The sequence below is a fragment of the Conger conger genome, chromosome 18 (genome assembly GCF_963514075.1).
Source record: "Conger conger chromosome 18, fConCon1.1, whole genome shotgun sequence".
NCBI lineage: Eukaryota > Metazoa > Chordata > Actinopteri > Anguilliformes > Congridae > Conger > Conger conger.
This window is the reverse complement of record NC_083777.1, coordinates 2636997-2650615: the sequence shown is the minus strand read 5'-3', so window position 1 is coordinate 2650615 and position 13619 is coordinate 2636997. Positions and strand designations below refer to the sequence as shown.

The 13619-nt window shown below is 51.8% G+C and overlaps 1 protein-coding gene across 3 annotated transcripts in view; it reads right to left on the bottom strand.

Moving 5' to 3' along the window:
* Positions 1 to 2351: 2351 nt before the first annotated feature.
* fam135a (family with sequence similarity 135 member A) overlaps positions 2352 to 13619 on the bottom strand; it is a 29349-nt gene continuing 18081 nt past the window's right edge. For 2 of the 3 annotated variants that reach the window (XM_061227950.1, XM_061227949.1), the window contains exons 9-21: positions 13536 to 13613; positions 12415 to 12464; positions 10518 to 10673; positions 9859 to 9932; positions 9203 to 9357; positions 7467 to 8766; positions 6761 to 6921; positions 4693 to 4784; positions 4463 to 4560; positions 3601 to 3752; positions 3222 to 3332; positions 3004 to 3117; positions 2352 to 2684 (exon numbers count right to left, since the gene is read on the bottom strand). In XM_061227950.1, the coding sequence (XP_061083934.1) occupies positions 2479 to 2684; positions 3004 to 3117; positions 3222 to 3332; positions 3601 to 3752; positions 4463 to 4560; positions 4693 to 4784; positions 6761 to 6921; positions 7467 to 8766; positions 9203 to 9357; positions 9859 to 9932; positions 10518 to 10673; positions 12415 to 12464; positions 13536 to 13613 (2747 nt within the window). In that variant the 3' untranslated portion in view covers positions 2352 to 2478. The remainder of the gene's footprint in view (positions 2685 to 3003; positions 3118 to 3221; positions 3333 to 3600; positions 3753 to 4462; positions 4561 to 4692; positions 4785 to 6760; positions 6922 to 7466; positions 8767 to 9202; positions 9358 to 9858; positions 9933 to 10517; positions 10674 to 12414; positions 12465 to 13535; positions 13614 to 13619) is intronic. The other variant, XM_061227948.1, reaches the window with a different exon arrangement.

Below are 13619 nucleotides of genomic sequence, written 5' to 3'. Positions count from 1 at the left end.
AAATATCTCATCCTGCCACTTTAGACGCGCATGACAAAAACATCTGCAGGCCAGCTAAGGTGTCTGGACAGCCACCTTTGAAGACAAAAGGTTCTCACAATGACATCAACACATCAGCTAACAGTGTTCCTTTCTTTCAGGGGGACACAGCTGAAACATGATTGGAAGGGTGGAAGTGATTGTTGGGTGCACAAAAGAGCAGACAAATAGGGATAGATTTTATATGTAGTGGTGGAAGACTTTATGTGAAATATATTAAATAAGTCCTGCATTATTGTCAAAAACCACACAATTGCTGATTTGACTAGAAATGGAACAAGCAAGAGGGTGGTCTCTGACTTTTGCACAGTACTGCAGGAGTAATGAACAGATGCGGTAGTTTGCAAGATGAACTGGTTATCTTGGTAAAAATAAGAAATAATGAGAAGAAATCTTCCAAAACCTTCCCAACATTTCAGCTCACACAAAAGAGAGGAGTCTTAAAATCTCTTTGAAAATATTTAATGGGAAAGAGGTCACCCTCCACAGGGAAAGGGGAAATGATTGCTTTTATAAAATCATTTCTATCTTTAAAAGGGACAAATTGTCCCACATCTGCAAAATGGGAAGAAAAAAATAAAAATAAATGAAGTGTGTGCCAATGTAGTGCTCCGTTTGTGCAACAGACCAACCCAGGGTGCGGGAAATGGTCTGGGTCAGTCCAGTCTGTTTGTGCAGTAAACCAACCCGCAGGGTGTGGGAAATGGTCTGGGTCAGTCCAGTCTGTTTGTGCAGTAAACCAACCCGCAGGGTGTGGGAAATGGTCTGGGTCAGTCCAGTATGTTTGTGCAGTAAACCAACCCGCAAGGGTGTGGGAAATGGTCTGGGTCAGTCCAGTATGTTTGTGCAGTAAACCAACCCGCAAGGGTGTGGGAAATGGTCTGGGTCAGTCCAGTATGTTTGTGCAGTAAACCGACCGTCTGGGTGCGGGAAAGGGTTAGGGTCTGGTGCCGTTGTGCAGTATAACTACCTCGTTGGGGGTCGGAAAAGGTCTGTGTCAGTTTGTTACGTCTGTGCAGTAAAGCAACCTTGTTGGGCGTCAGAAAGATTCTGCGTCATTTTGGTCTGTTTGTGCAGTATACCGACTCTGTCGGGAAAAAATCTGGGTCAGTTTGTGGCGTTTGTGCAGAACGTCGACTCGTTGGGTGTCATACAAATACTGGGTCAGGTTGTTGTGTTTGTGCAGTAAACCAGCCTGGTTGGGAATGGGGGAAAATGCTGGGTCACTTTGTGGTGTTTGTGCAGTTAACCAGCCTGGCTGGGTATGGGGGTCAGTTGGGTGCTGGGTCAGTCCAGGGCAAAGCCTGCAATACTGAGAGTCCCAGGGCAGCTTGGTCAGAGATTCGGCTGTAAAACAGGAAGCTCTTGCCCTTCTCATACAAAACTACAAACAACAATATCTGTCCCCGTGTGTGAAACCGTGTTGAGACTTTCTGAGTGTGTAGAAAAACGCACCTTTAAAGAGATGATACTTGTTCAGCTCAAAATACTTTTCTCCAGCAGCGCCGCTCTTAAAAATGACGAGTCAGCCTTTTCATGCTCAACTGGCACGAGCGTGCATTAAAAGAGCCGATACAATGACCTAAAAATGGCAGTAAAATGGAAATAAAACAACCTGCACATCTACAAGTCTCCCCGATAAAAAGTGACATGTTCTCTCACCTCCCGTATAAAAACTATAAATACTTGTGAACTTGGTAAATGAACTGGAGAGGATGTTTGATAGTTCTTTTATCTGGAACCATGAGGTAGCGGCTCGGCCCAGGCTCCTCACAGGAGGGCGAGGCCCCAGGCTCCTCACAGGAGGGCAAGGGGGCCCCAGGCTCCTCACAGGAGGGCGAGGGGCCCCAGGCTCCTCACAGGAGGGCGAGGGGCCCCAGGCTCCTCACAGGAGGGCAAGGGGCCCCAGGCTCCTCACAGGAGGGCAAGGGGCCCCAGGCTCCTCACAGGAGGGCAAGGGGGCCCCAGGCTCCTCACAGGAGGGCAAGGGGGCCCCAGGCTCCTCACAGGAGGGCAAGGGGGCCCCAGGCTCCTCACAGGAGGGCGAGGGGCCCCAGGCTCCTCACAGGAGGGCGAGGGGCCCCAGGCTCCTCACAGGAGGGCAAGGGGGCCCCAGGCTCCTCACAGGAGGGCGAGGGGGCCCCAGGCTCCTCACAGGAGGGCGAGGGGGCCCCAGGCTCCTCACAGGAGGGCGAGGGGCCCCAGGCTCCTCACAGGAGGGTGAGGGGCCCCAGGCCCCTCACAGGAGGGCAAGGGGGCCCCAGGCTCCTCACAGGAGGGCAAGGGGGCCCCAGGCTCCTCACAGGAGGGCGAGGGGGCCCCAGGCTCCTCACAGGAGGGCGAGGGGGCCCCAGGCGCCTCACAGGAGGGCGAGGGGCCCCAGGCTCCTCAGAGGAGGGCGAGGGGGCCCCAGGCTCCTCACAGGAGGGCAAGGGGGCGCTAGCGGAAGTAGTGGAGGCCCACCACCAGGAAGAACTTCTCCAGGAAGACCTCGCTGTCCAGCACGGCGATGTGGGCGGCCCGGCCGATCAGGGAGTTGGCGGTGTTGGGCAGGGCGTGCACCACGTCGTAGCGCACCAGGCTGCAGTCCGCGTTCTGCAGCACCGGCAGGAGAAGGTTCTGGATCATTTCCGTGTACACTGGACCTGGGAGAGGGGAAGAGGAAGCGAAGGACGCAGATGAATGAAAGAAAATGGAGAGGGTTGAAAATAAAGGGACATAAAGAGAATGGAGAAGTACAATGGATGGAGAGATGGAACAAAGATGCCAGAATGAAAAGAAAAACAGGGAAAAAGGGAGAGAAGCCATTACAGATGGGAATGCGTTTGTTTGAAAGCCACCTCTTACTGGAAAGAGCATTGCTGTAATTTATAATAATTTGTTATTAAGATGATGCTTTTATCCAAAGGGACTTACAGTTGATTAGACTAAGCAGGGGAGCAAAGGTGTGAACGAGCTCCTCACCTGACTGCCGGTCCTTCAGGGCTGGTTTGCACATCTCGATGCGAGCGGAGTGATACGGGACGTAGCGGTCCTGCAGAGAGCTCACCAGCACCACGTGCTTAAAGAACTGCAGGCCTGAAACACACCAGCACCACGTGCTTAAAGAACTGCAGGCCTGAAACACACCAGCACAACAGTTTTTAACACTCCCACCAGCAGGGCGGCGGTAGGGAGCTCACCTGCTTTTTGACTGAGCTGGTACAGGAAGGTCTGCCGGGGGTCGGTGTGGTCACGGCATGTCAGCTGCAGCAAGGAGCCCGACTTCTTCCACTTCTGCATGAACCACAGACCTGCGCACAGCAGACACAGCGTAAGCACAGACAACTTACTGCATCTTCCACACTACAGAGACCAGAGCCCTACTGCATCTTTCACACCACAGAGACCAGAGCCCACACTATCAGCCGTTCTAGGCAGTACATTACATTAGGCATTTAGCCAGACAGGGCATGATGGGGCGGGGCGGGGCAGGGCAGGGCAGGGCAGGAGAGGGCAGGGCGGGGCAGGGCAGGAGAGGGCAGGGCGGGGTGGGGAAGGGCAGGAGAGGGCAGGACTCACCTGTGTTGACCAGGGCGGAGCTGTTGTACAGGGTCCCCAGGTGAGGCCCAGAGAGGGACAGGAAGGTGTGCAGTCTGCTCAGGTAGCAGCGGAACCCGGGCCGGGTCAGCACCGAGCGCACGATCAGGTTCCCCAGGGAGTGACCCACAAAACTGCAGGAGGAACACACAGCCACATCACAACCTGCCCACACACACACTCACTCACACACACACCGCATCACATCACACACACATCACACCACAAACTCCGCCACCAGCGAGCAAGCAGAACTTTCAGAGGCCTCTCGATGTTGAGTCATGTGACCGCTATCTCTAGTTTATGATTGGGTAAATGCATGAGCATAACGGGATCTCCTGAAAGAGGACATGACAGAAATCTACAGGAAGTGGCGTACAGGGAGGGGCGGTTGGCTCAGTAGCTCTCGTCCCAAAGAAGGAGAACCCGAGGGAACTCTGCAACTGGAGGCCGATTAACCTCCTCATAGTAGATTATAAGATCATGGTGAATTTTCACCAGTCCTTTCCATGAGTAAATTCAGCAGGTATTGTGATTGGTAGGAATGAGAATTTGTATACTCTTGGTCCTCAATGACACTTGATTGGGCATCACTGCACTATCATGTAGGTAGGAAACCCTGGTCCATGATTTCAGGTTTTTGCTCCTTTCAACATAAAACTACATATTATGAATAATTATCAGGCTTTATACAGGTACTGGAAGGACTCGGTATCTGTTGAACTCCAGGAATTGCCTACTACCAACACTCTACTCCTTTCGAGATGGCGGACAGGGAGAAGAGGGAGAGAGCGAGAGAGAGAGAGAGAGAGAGAGGGAGAGAGAGCGAGAGAGGGAGACGTGCCTGATCCTGGACACGGTGAGGTGGTAGAGCCTGATGTGCTGCAGGATCTCCTCCAGCAGACGGTCCGTCATGGTGTTGAAATCGGCGAAGGTGTCGTTCTGCGAGAGGGTAGCGGGGAGACAGGTAAGCTACGCAGCACTGTGGGGAACGCCCGGCGGTTTCTGAGTGGAGAAAGGCCGAGTCTTCGTACACCTGGTTACCCACGGACATGAGGAAGTTTGGAGGCTCACCTGGTTGCGCTCGGACATGAGGAACTCGATGTGAGCGCCAGGTAAGCCCAGCTCCAGGTAGGTCTTCACTAACCGCAGGTCTGCGCTGTTACCTGCAGGACAGACGGAGCAGAACGGTGACTATGGGCTCTTTATTTTAACCTCCTTTCCTTCTCCAAGGTCCACCCATTGAAGGCAAGGAAAGGAAGCAAGAACAGAAGAATCAAGGAAACATGAATCATACCCATCAGACCGATATCAATTTGTGCACTTTAACAATGACTCCTCATATCAATCCAGGGTTAGACACGGAGTACCACAAGGATCTGTGCTTGGGCCCTTGCTTTTCTCTCTATATATGCTTCCCCTGGGACAAGTTATTCACAAACATGGCATTAACTTCCACTGCTATGCTGAAGACACACAGTTGTATCTATCAGTCAAACCTGAGGAAGTTGTCCAGCTGTCAAAAATGGAAGCTTGTCTTAAAGACATAAAGAAATGGATGAATCATAACTTTCTTTTGCTAAACTCAGATAAGACTGAGATAATGGTAGTGGGGCCCAAGTCCTTGAGATGTAAACTATCTGATGATATGCCAAACATAGATGGAATTTCCATCACTTCAAGTGTTGTCATCAAAGACCTTGGAGTTACTTTTGATCCAGACCTTGCATTTGATGCACATATTAAAAACATCTCTCGGGTTGCTTTTTATCACAGGAATATCTCTAAAATTCAGAAGATACTGTCCCTAAATGATGCAGAAAAGCTAGTGCATGCTTTTGTTAGCTGAAGATTAAGATTATTGCAATGCTCTTTTGCCTGGATGTGCAAATTCCTCTCTGAAAGGGCTCCAGCTAATTCAAAATGCAGCAGCTCGGATTCTTACTCAAACAAGGAGATTTGAGCACATCAGCCCAGTGTTAGCTTCACTTCACTGGCTGCCTGTTAAATTCCAAATAGATTACATAGAATACTGTTGTATAGAATACTACTTCTGACTTTTAAAGCCTTACATGGGCTTGCCCCTCTGTATTTAAACAATTTACTTAATCCTTATACTCCCTCACGAATACTCTGTTCACAGGGTGCAGGCCTCCTTGTTATTCCAAGAATAACTAAAAGTTCCATAGGTGGCAGAGCCTTTTCCTATAGTGCTCCGTTCCTGTGGAACTAATTGCCTGCTCATGTTCGGGTGCAGACACTATCACCTTATTTATAGCTAGGCTAAAAACGTATCTCTTTAGTCTGTCCTATAGTTGAGGGGCAGGAGTGGGTGGCTGGCATAAGCTATAGAGTCTCTGGTGGACTTGGACAGTGCTCTCAGTGGATCATTGTTGGTAGTGCTGTGTTAAGCATAACCAGTCATGGTCTGGTGGTAACCGTCTCAAGCCTGCCCTCATGGCTGTGTTGGCCACTTTCTCTGTTTCCCTTAGCTATGCTGCCCGGAGCGCTAGCCCAACTTTTCCTGCGCACCCCCTCCTGGCCCGGAGCTCCAGCCCAAGACCAGCCGTACAACTCCCTCCTGCCACTGCTGATTCAGCTGTAGCACCAAGGCTGTCCCCTTGCCTGACAGTGCCACCCATTGGTGTTCCTGCCATCCCTCAATCTCATCTCTGCTTCAACTTTATAACTGGACATTAATGTACTTTTATTTAATCTGGTTTTCTGTTTAAAACAATTATTTCTAAAAACCAGTGTCAACCATCGGCAGATGGGTTCCCCTACCGAGTCAGGTTCTGCTCAAGGTTTCCAGGGAGTTTTTCCTTGCCACTGTTGCCCTAGGCATACTCTTGGGGCCAGGTTTCTCTGTAAAGCTGCTTTGTGAAAGGCCCTTTGTAAAAAGCGCTATACAAATAAAATCGATTGATTGATTGATTGATTGATGAATCAGGAAAATGTCCTTCTCTTTAAGGTGGAGGTTTCACATGTTGGTGTCCATGCCCTTTTCTTATTGCAATACCATGGAAACCAACCACAAGGTTTTACACCATCCAGGTAGCAATCTGCATCCAACAATGCTTGAGCGTGAAGGGATGGGGCAAGATGGGGCAGGAAGGGGCAGGATGGGACGGTAGCCGCTCACCGTCCAGGCCATGGACACAGACCACAAGATGGACGCCCTCGTCAGAGCCCTGGTCCTCCTCTCCGATGAAGTACGGCACCCGGGAGGCCAGCTCTGCAGCCTCACTGTACAGGAACCCCGGCAGGTGCAACTGCTGCAGGGCCTCTTTGGCCTGGAGAAAACTGAGCCAGAGCACCAACAACATTATCCCAACATTACAACAACATTATCACAACATTATCACAACATTACAACTGAGCCAGAGCACCAACAACGTTATCACAACATTACAACAACATTATCACAACATTATCACAACATTACAACTGAGCCAGAGCACCAACAACATTATCACAACATTACAACAACATTATCACAACACTACAAAATTAAAACTGAGCCAGAGCACCAACAACATTATCATAACATTATAACAACATTAGCACAACATTACAAAAATATTATCACAATATTGAGCCATGGAATTAACAACATTATGAAGACTAAACCTCAGCACCAACAACATCAGCAAAACATCATAATTAAATGCAAACTGAACCACAGTATCAACATCGACACAAACTCTGCCATCAGGAAAAGCCAACACTGACAAATGACTGAAATCAGCAGAAACACTGGACCCTGTGCTCATCAACAACCAGACAGGAGAACAATCGCTGGCGTAAACTCTGCTGTGTTTGAGGCTGACAGACGGGACGGCACTCACGTGTTCCTCTGCGGGGCGGGCGAGCTCTCGTACCAGCGCCCGGACGAGGCCAGGCCGGACGGGAGCAGCTTTCGGGCGGAGCCCCTCCTGACCTGCGGGCGGGCGGAGCCGGAGGGGAGGGAGGGCCGGTGGGCGGAGCCTCCGTCCAGCAGCACCGCCCCCTCGCAGAACTGCTCCAGGCTCAGCAGCTGGCTCCAGCGGTTGCCCCCGCACCCGGCGTCCGTGAACTCCTCCCCGTCCTCCAGCCCGTTGGCGTAGGCCGCGCCCGCGTCCTCTTCCTCGTGGTAGCCGTTCTCGATCATCTCCAGGTCCTGCTCGTCCTCCGGCTCCCCCTGCTGGACGGAGAGCGTGATGTCGGCCATCTCCAGCGGGCTGCTCTCGGACACGTCGGTGCTGGAGCGCGAGCAGAAGTGGTTCTCCACCAGGCCCCGGCCCACGCTGTCGCTGCTGCTGCTGCTGCTGGCCGCCGGGGCCGCGGCGGGAGCGGGCGGGGCCAGAGCGGGGGACGGGTCCGTTATGGCAGTGTGCTCAGAGGGAAGGCTTTGGGAGGGGCCGTTTCCAGGGGCCGTGGGCGCGGTGGGGGCCGCGCCCTGCTCCGGCCCCCCGCAGTCAGGGGCCCGGGGACAGAGGAGAGGGCTGGGGTCCTCCGGCCCCTGAGGGGGCAGGGGACTGGGCAGGCCGTCAGAGTCCGGCAGGCAGGAGGTGCAAAGCACACCCAGTGCCACCAGGGGGCTCTCTTTAGAGGAGGCGCCCACACCCCCCTCCCCCCCGGCCGCAGAAGGGCCGGGTTCGGCTGCGTCCTCCCCGGGGGCCCCTGGGGCTCGGTTAGGCAGGATGATCGTGACCGCCTCGCCCCGATAGGGGTCGCTGCTGCTGGGCTTGACCTGGATGTGCCGGGTGTGCCCCCCCGGGCCCTGGGGTGCGGGCTGGGCCCCTGGCCCCGCTCCCAGGGCCCCCGGGGCTGGTCCCTGGGGGGGCGGGTCGGTTTGTGCTTCCCAGCCGGCCGTGCTGGCGACAGGGACAGGGTGGAGGTTGGCGGGGGAGGGCGTGGCCCCCACCTCGCTGTGAGTCCTGGGGGGCGTGCCCCCTTCCTGCCGCCGCCCCTCCCCCTCGTTTCGGGCCTCCGGCGCCCCAGAGTCCTCACAAACGGGCCCTGCGGGTTTCTTGCGGGCCTCGGCCTCTGGCCTCTTGCGGGGCCCCGTGGGGAGGGACCGGGGCGAGGGGTCGGGTCGGCCCGCCGTGGCCCCTGAAGACGACCGGCTCCGCCCGCTGCTCGCGCCCTGCCAGGGCCCGTCCCGGTCTGCAGGGGGCAGCACAGAGCACACACACACTCAGGAAACACACAGTCCTGCCAGGGTCATTTACTGAGTGCTACTGAAGATGCATCTGCCCCACATACACGGGGCAGGGCTCTAGGCTAAAGTTGTTTCCACAGAGCACATCTGTTAAAGCTGAAAGATGTCTGAGCATACTAATGCAGTCCATTAGTAGATTAATTCTCCTTAATTATTTTTCCAGCTTGGCATGCATTACATTTTAGAATCAACTGCCTGGGAGCACTGTAGAGACCTGCAGGGAAAATAAAGGCACAAAACTCTTGATAATTAGGCATTCTAACGAAAATAATTTCAAAAATATTGGGCCTTCAAGGACATTATAGGAGTTATGACATTAATTATGAATATTGGGGAGTCCCCACCCCCAAGCCCTGATTGATTAAAAACTCCTGCACTGACCCTCTGTGACAGACTCCAGGTACCGGTCCTCGAAGATGATGGGCAAGGAAGTGACATCACCGTCCAGATCGGCACACTCCACGGGCAGCGGGGGCAGAGACAGGAAGTAGGCGGAGCTCTTGATGGCAGCGGTCATCTGTAAGTGGCTCTGAGCACTGCGGGGGGCAGAGAGAGGCAGGGAGAGGCAGAGAGAGGCAGGGAGAGGCAGGGAGAGGCAGAGAGAGGCAGAGAGAGGCAGAGAGAGGCAGAGAGAGGCAGAGAGAGGCAGGTCACTCACTCCATCTATAGCTCAACCCCTCACAAGTGAGTCGGACTGCTGCTTGGCCAAGCTCTTATTTCGCTAACTCCTAACAACCATTCCCAACAGAACATTCCCAACAGAACATTCCCAACAGAACATTCCCAACAGAACATTACAAGAGGAGAGAAAAGAATGGTGAAAAAAGAGGTTTGAAATTATGGAAATGTTCAGCCAGATATTCCCAAAATAAATCCCCAAATGCAAATTCCTGAACATTCCAAAATGAACTTTTCCCCACTTAAATTTCCCCAACTGAAAATTCCCAGAGGAGAGAAGGGAGAGGAGGAATAAGAGGAGGATGAAATGATGAAATGTGGCTGGGCGAACAGCAGGCAGGGTTTGGGGCGGGACTCACTGCAGCTCCTGATAGGCCAGCGCGCTCTGCCTCGGGTGCTCCAGACAGAAAAACGCCTCTGCGAACCTTCGGACCTGCACATCGCCCAATCAGCCAAGAGAACCAGGTCACATGACATCAACAACATTCAGCACCCTCCAAAAGCCAGAACATGCACCAATCAGCATGCTCCAAACACCACAGCATCTCCTCCAGACCAAACAGGATAACAGTGAAGCTATTATCGTCTTATTTACTTTATTTAGAATAAACCGCCGGAAAACAGGAGCTTCCTGACATTGGCTAATTTCAAGAGGAGTTGAATTATTTTGTTTCTAAAATAGAACTACTGGTATCAAAGCAAAGCTTGCCTCTCACTGGTAGCGGTAATATTACACATCACAGAATTCAGTATTATGGGCAAAGATGGGCAATCTCTGTTTGCCAATGGATACAGACATACACTCACTGGGCACTTTATTAGGTAGACCTGTACGGCAGCTTGTTATCGCAAACATTTAATCAGCCAATCATGTGACAGCAACTAAATGTACAAAAGCATGCCGACATGGTCAAGAGGTTCAGCTGTTTTTCAGACCAAATAGGGAAGAAAAGTGACCCAAGTGTATATTAATCAGCAGCATTCAGCCAATGGGAGGAGACGGCGGCGGTCAGCTGACCCTGAGTGTGTGGTGCTCCAGGGCCAGCAGGGCGGAGACCTCCTCCTGCAGGGTCACGACCTCCAGCAGCTGCCCCCACAGGGCCATGAGCAGAGAGCACAGCTGGGCCAGGTTCATGTTCACCAGCTCAGCCAGCTCGTCAGGCCTCTGGGCTTTCTGTCAGAGGAGAGCGCAGCGCACCGTTCAGCCACCGGGGGGCAGCAGTATTCACTCACACAAACACAAACCCTAACCCTAACCCTAACCCTAACCCAAACCCTAACCCCCACAGGGCCAGGGCCAGCACGCACAGCTGGACCAGCTCGTCAGGCATCTGGGCTTTCTGTCAGAGCAGAGCGCAGCGCACCGTTCAGCCACCGGGGGGCAGCAGCATTCACTCACACAAACCCTAACCCTAACCCTAACCCTAACCCTAACCCTAACCCAAACCCTAACCCCCACAGGGCCAGGACCAGCACGCACAGCTCAGCCAGCTCGTCAGGCCTCTGGGCTTTCTGTCAGAGCAGAGCGCAGCGCACCGTTCAGCCACCGGGGGGCAGCAGTATTCACTCACACAAACAGTCATCTGGTCCAGTGGTTCCAAAGCTCGGTCCTGGGGCACCCTGAATATGCTGGTTTTCATCCCACCACTATAGCAATCTCATAATTTTAACAAGCTGTTAATTTGACTTAATTCGGTGCCTTATGTTTAGAGGGGTTGTGTAAGCCACATTACGTCAGACATAGCTATGCATGCCATGAAGAATAACATTCCCAAGTTTATATTGTGCTATACTGCAAACAACGACAAAAACATAAATACATTTTTTTGATCGAATGAAAAAATCTATATCATGTTAACAGCAACATGAATCAATGCAAATTCATGTACACTTATTGTGTGTGACCAACTGGGTCTATAACAGATTTAATCAAGAACTCAGCAGAGTAAACATGCAGGAAACACATTCTACAGAAGACCTACGGCAGCACAAGTCCATGAGTGAGCTGCAAACACACAGACCCTGGAGATATATGACATGATATATGATATACGATATGATATGATATGATATGAATAATGAAGCTCCACAGAAGGGAATAGAGAGGGACCCCGGTCAGCGGGGCCGACCCCGGTCTGACCTCCTGCGACCGGGAGGAACAGTGGAGGCTGTCTGTTCCAGAGCGATCCCGCTGAATGGGCCCTCAGTCACACAAACAAAAACATCTGCGACCGCAAGCCACACGCACAATCCACCGTGCAGGCTATTTGCATTTTCAGAATTAAAGTCACATTCCTGTGGTCAGACGGTCCCTGCGTCACTAGATAGGCTTCATTAACGTTCCCGTTTACAGGACAGCATAGCCGGTGTGAAGTTTCACTCGTAAACATACGGCTATTAAAGGAGGATTATTTAAAGGCCCACACATATTTTGGTGTTTTTGTGCTTTTCATATCATCCTGCAGCGTTAGATCCAAGACAGCTGCACTGGGTTTGCATATTTTAGGGTATAACCGATATTTTTCTGAGCAGTTTTTCTGATTTCCCACAGGACATGGCATATTCTGGCATAATTATTGGATGACGTTGCTAAATGTTAGCACAGAGAGCTGACCATTGGGCTCTGGGGCGCTCAGGGGGCAGGGTTAGGGACTTTTCAAAAACCTACTTCACTGCTCTTTGCAAACATTTTATGGGCGCGTTAGATACTAAAGCAGGAAGAAAACGCTGAGGTGGGTGGGCCTTTAAGACACTGACAGACCAAGCGCATGCTGAATTTGCTCCATGACGTAAAAGTGAAAGTAACCACAAATCTTAAGATTCATGAAAGTGAAAATGCCAGTCCCGTATTTTACTGAACAGAGAGAAAGGATCGTCTAGACATGACGAAGTGTCTAAGAAGCACAGAAACTGACCTTCACTTGCTCACACAGTTCAGCCAGCCGGGTCTCCACCTCTGTTTTCTCTGGAAAGAGAGAGAGAGAGAGAGAGAGAGAAAACATGAAATCAAGCAACTAATAGAAGTAAAAGAATCAGAGTAATAAATTAAAAGCTTCGGTCTTTCTTCACCGTGGGTAAACCTGGGGTGAAAAAGTCCTGTTCAGCCCCTGAGGAACTCTAAGAGATTGATCTAGGTGAAGACATCTGGCGGAATCTGGGGGTCGAGGACGGCCATTTTGGCTCAGAGGTTGATTCAGGACAGCTCTTTCACAACGACAATTAGAAAGCAGCACGACCACTGAGAAACTTACACACAAACCAGCACGACCACTGAGAAACTTACACACAAACCAGCACGACCACTGAGAAACTTACACACAAACCAGCACGACCACTGAGAAACTTACACACGAAGCAGCACAACCACTGAGAAACTAACACACAAACCAGCACAACCACTGAGAAACTAACACACAAACCAGCACGACCACTGAGAAACTTACACACAAACCAGCACGACCACTGAGAAACTTACACACAAACCAGCACGAGCACTGAGAAACTTACACACAAACCAGCACGACCACTGAGAAACTTACACACAAACCAGCACGAGCACTGAGAAACTTACACACAAACCAGCACGACCACTGAGAAACTTACACACAAACCAGCACGACCACTGAGAAACTTACACACAAACCAGCACGACCACTGAGAAACTTACACACAAACCAGCACGACCACTGAGAAACTTACACACAAACCAGCACGACCACTGAGAAACTTACACACAAACCAGCACGACCACTGAGAAACTTACACACAAACCAGCACGACCACTGAGAAACTTACACACAAACCAGCACGACCACTGAGAAACTTACACACAAACCAGCACGACCACTGAGAAACTTACACACAAACCAGCACGACCACTGAGAAACTTACACACAAACCAGCACGACCACTGAGAAACTTACACACAAACCAGCACGACCACTGAGAAACTAACACACAAACCAGCACGACCACTGAGAAACTTACACACAAACCAGCACGAGCACAAGCACGGGCACGGGGGCCCCAGACTTACCAATTCCGGGGAGCGCCGGGTCCCGGGGGTAGGGTTTCCGGAGCACCCTCTCGTACAGGACCTGCATGCTGGTCCGGGCTAGAG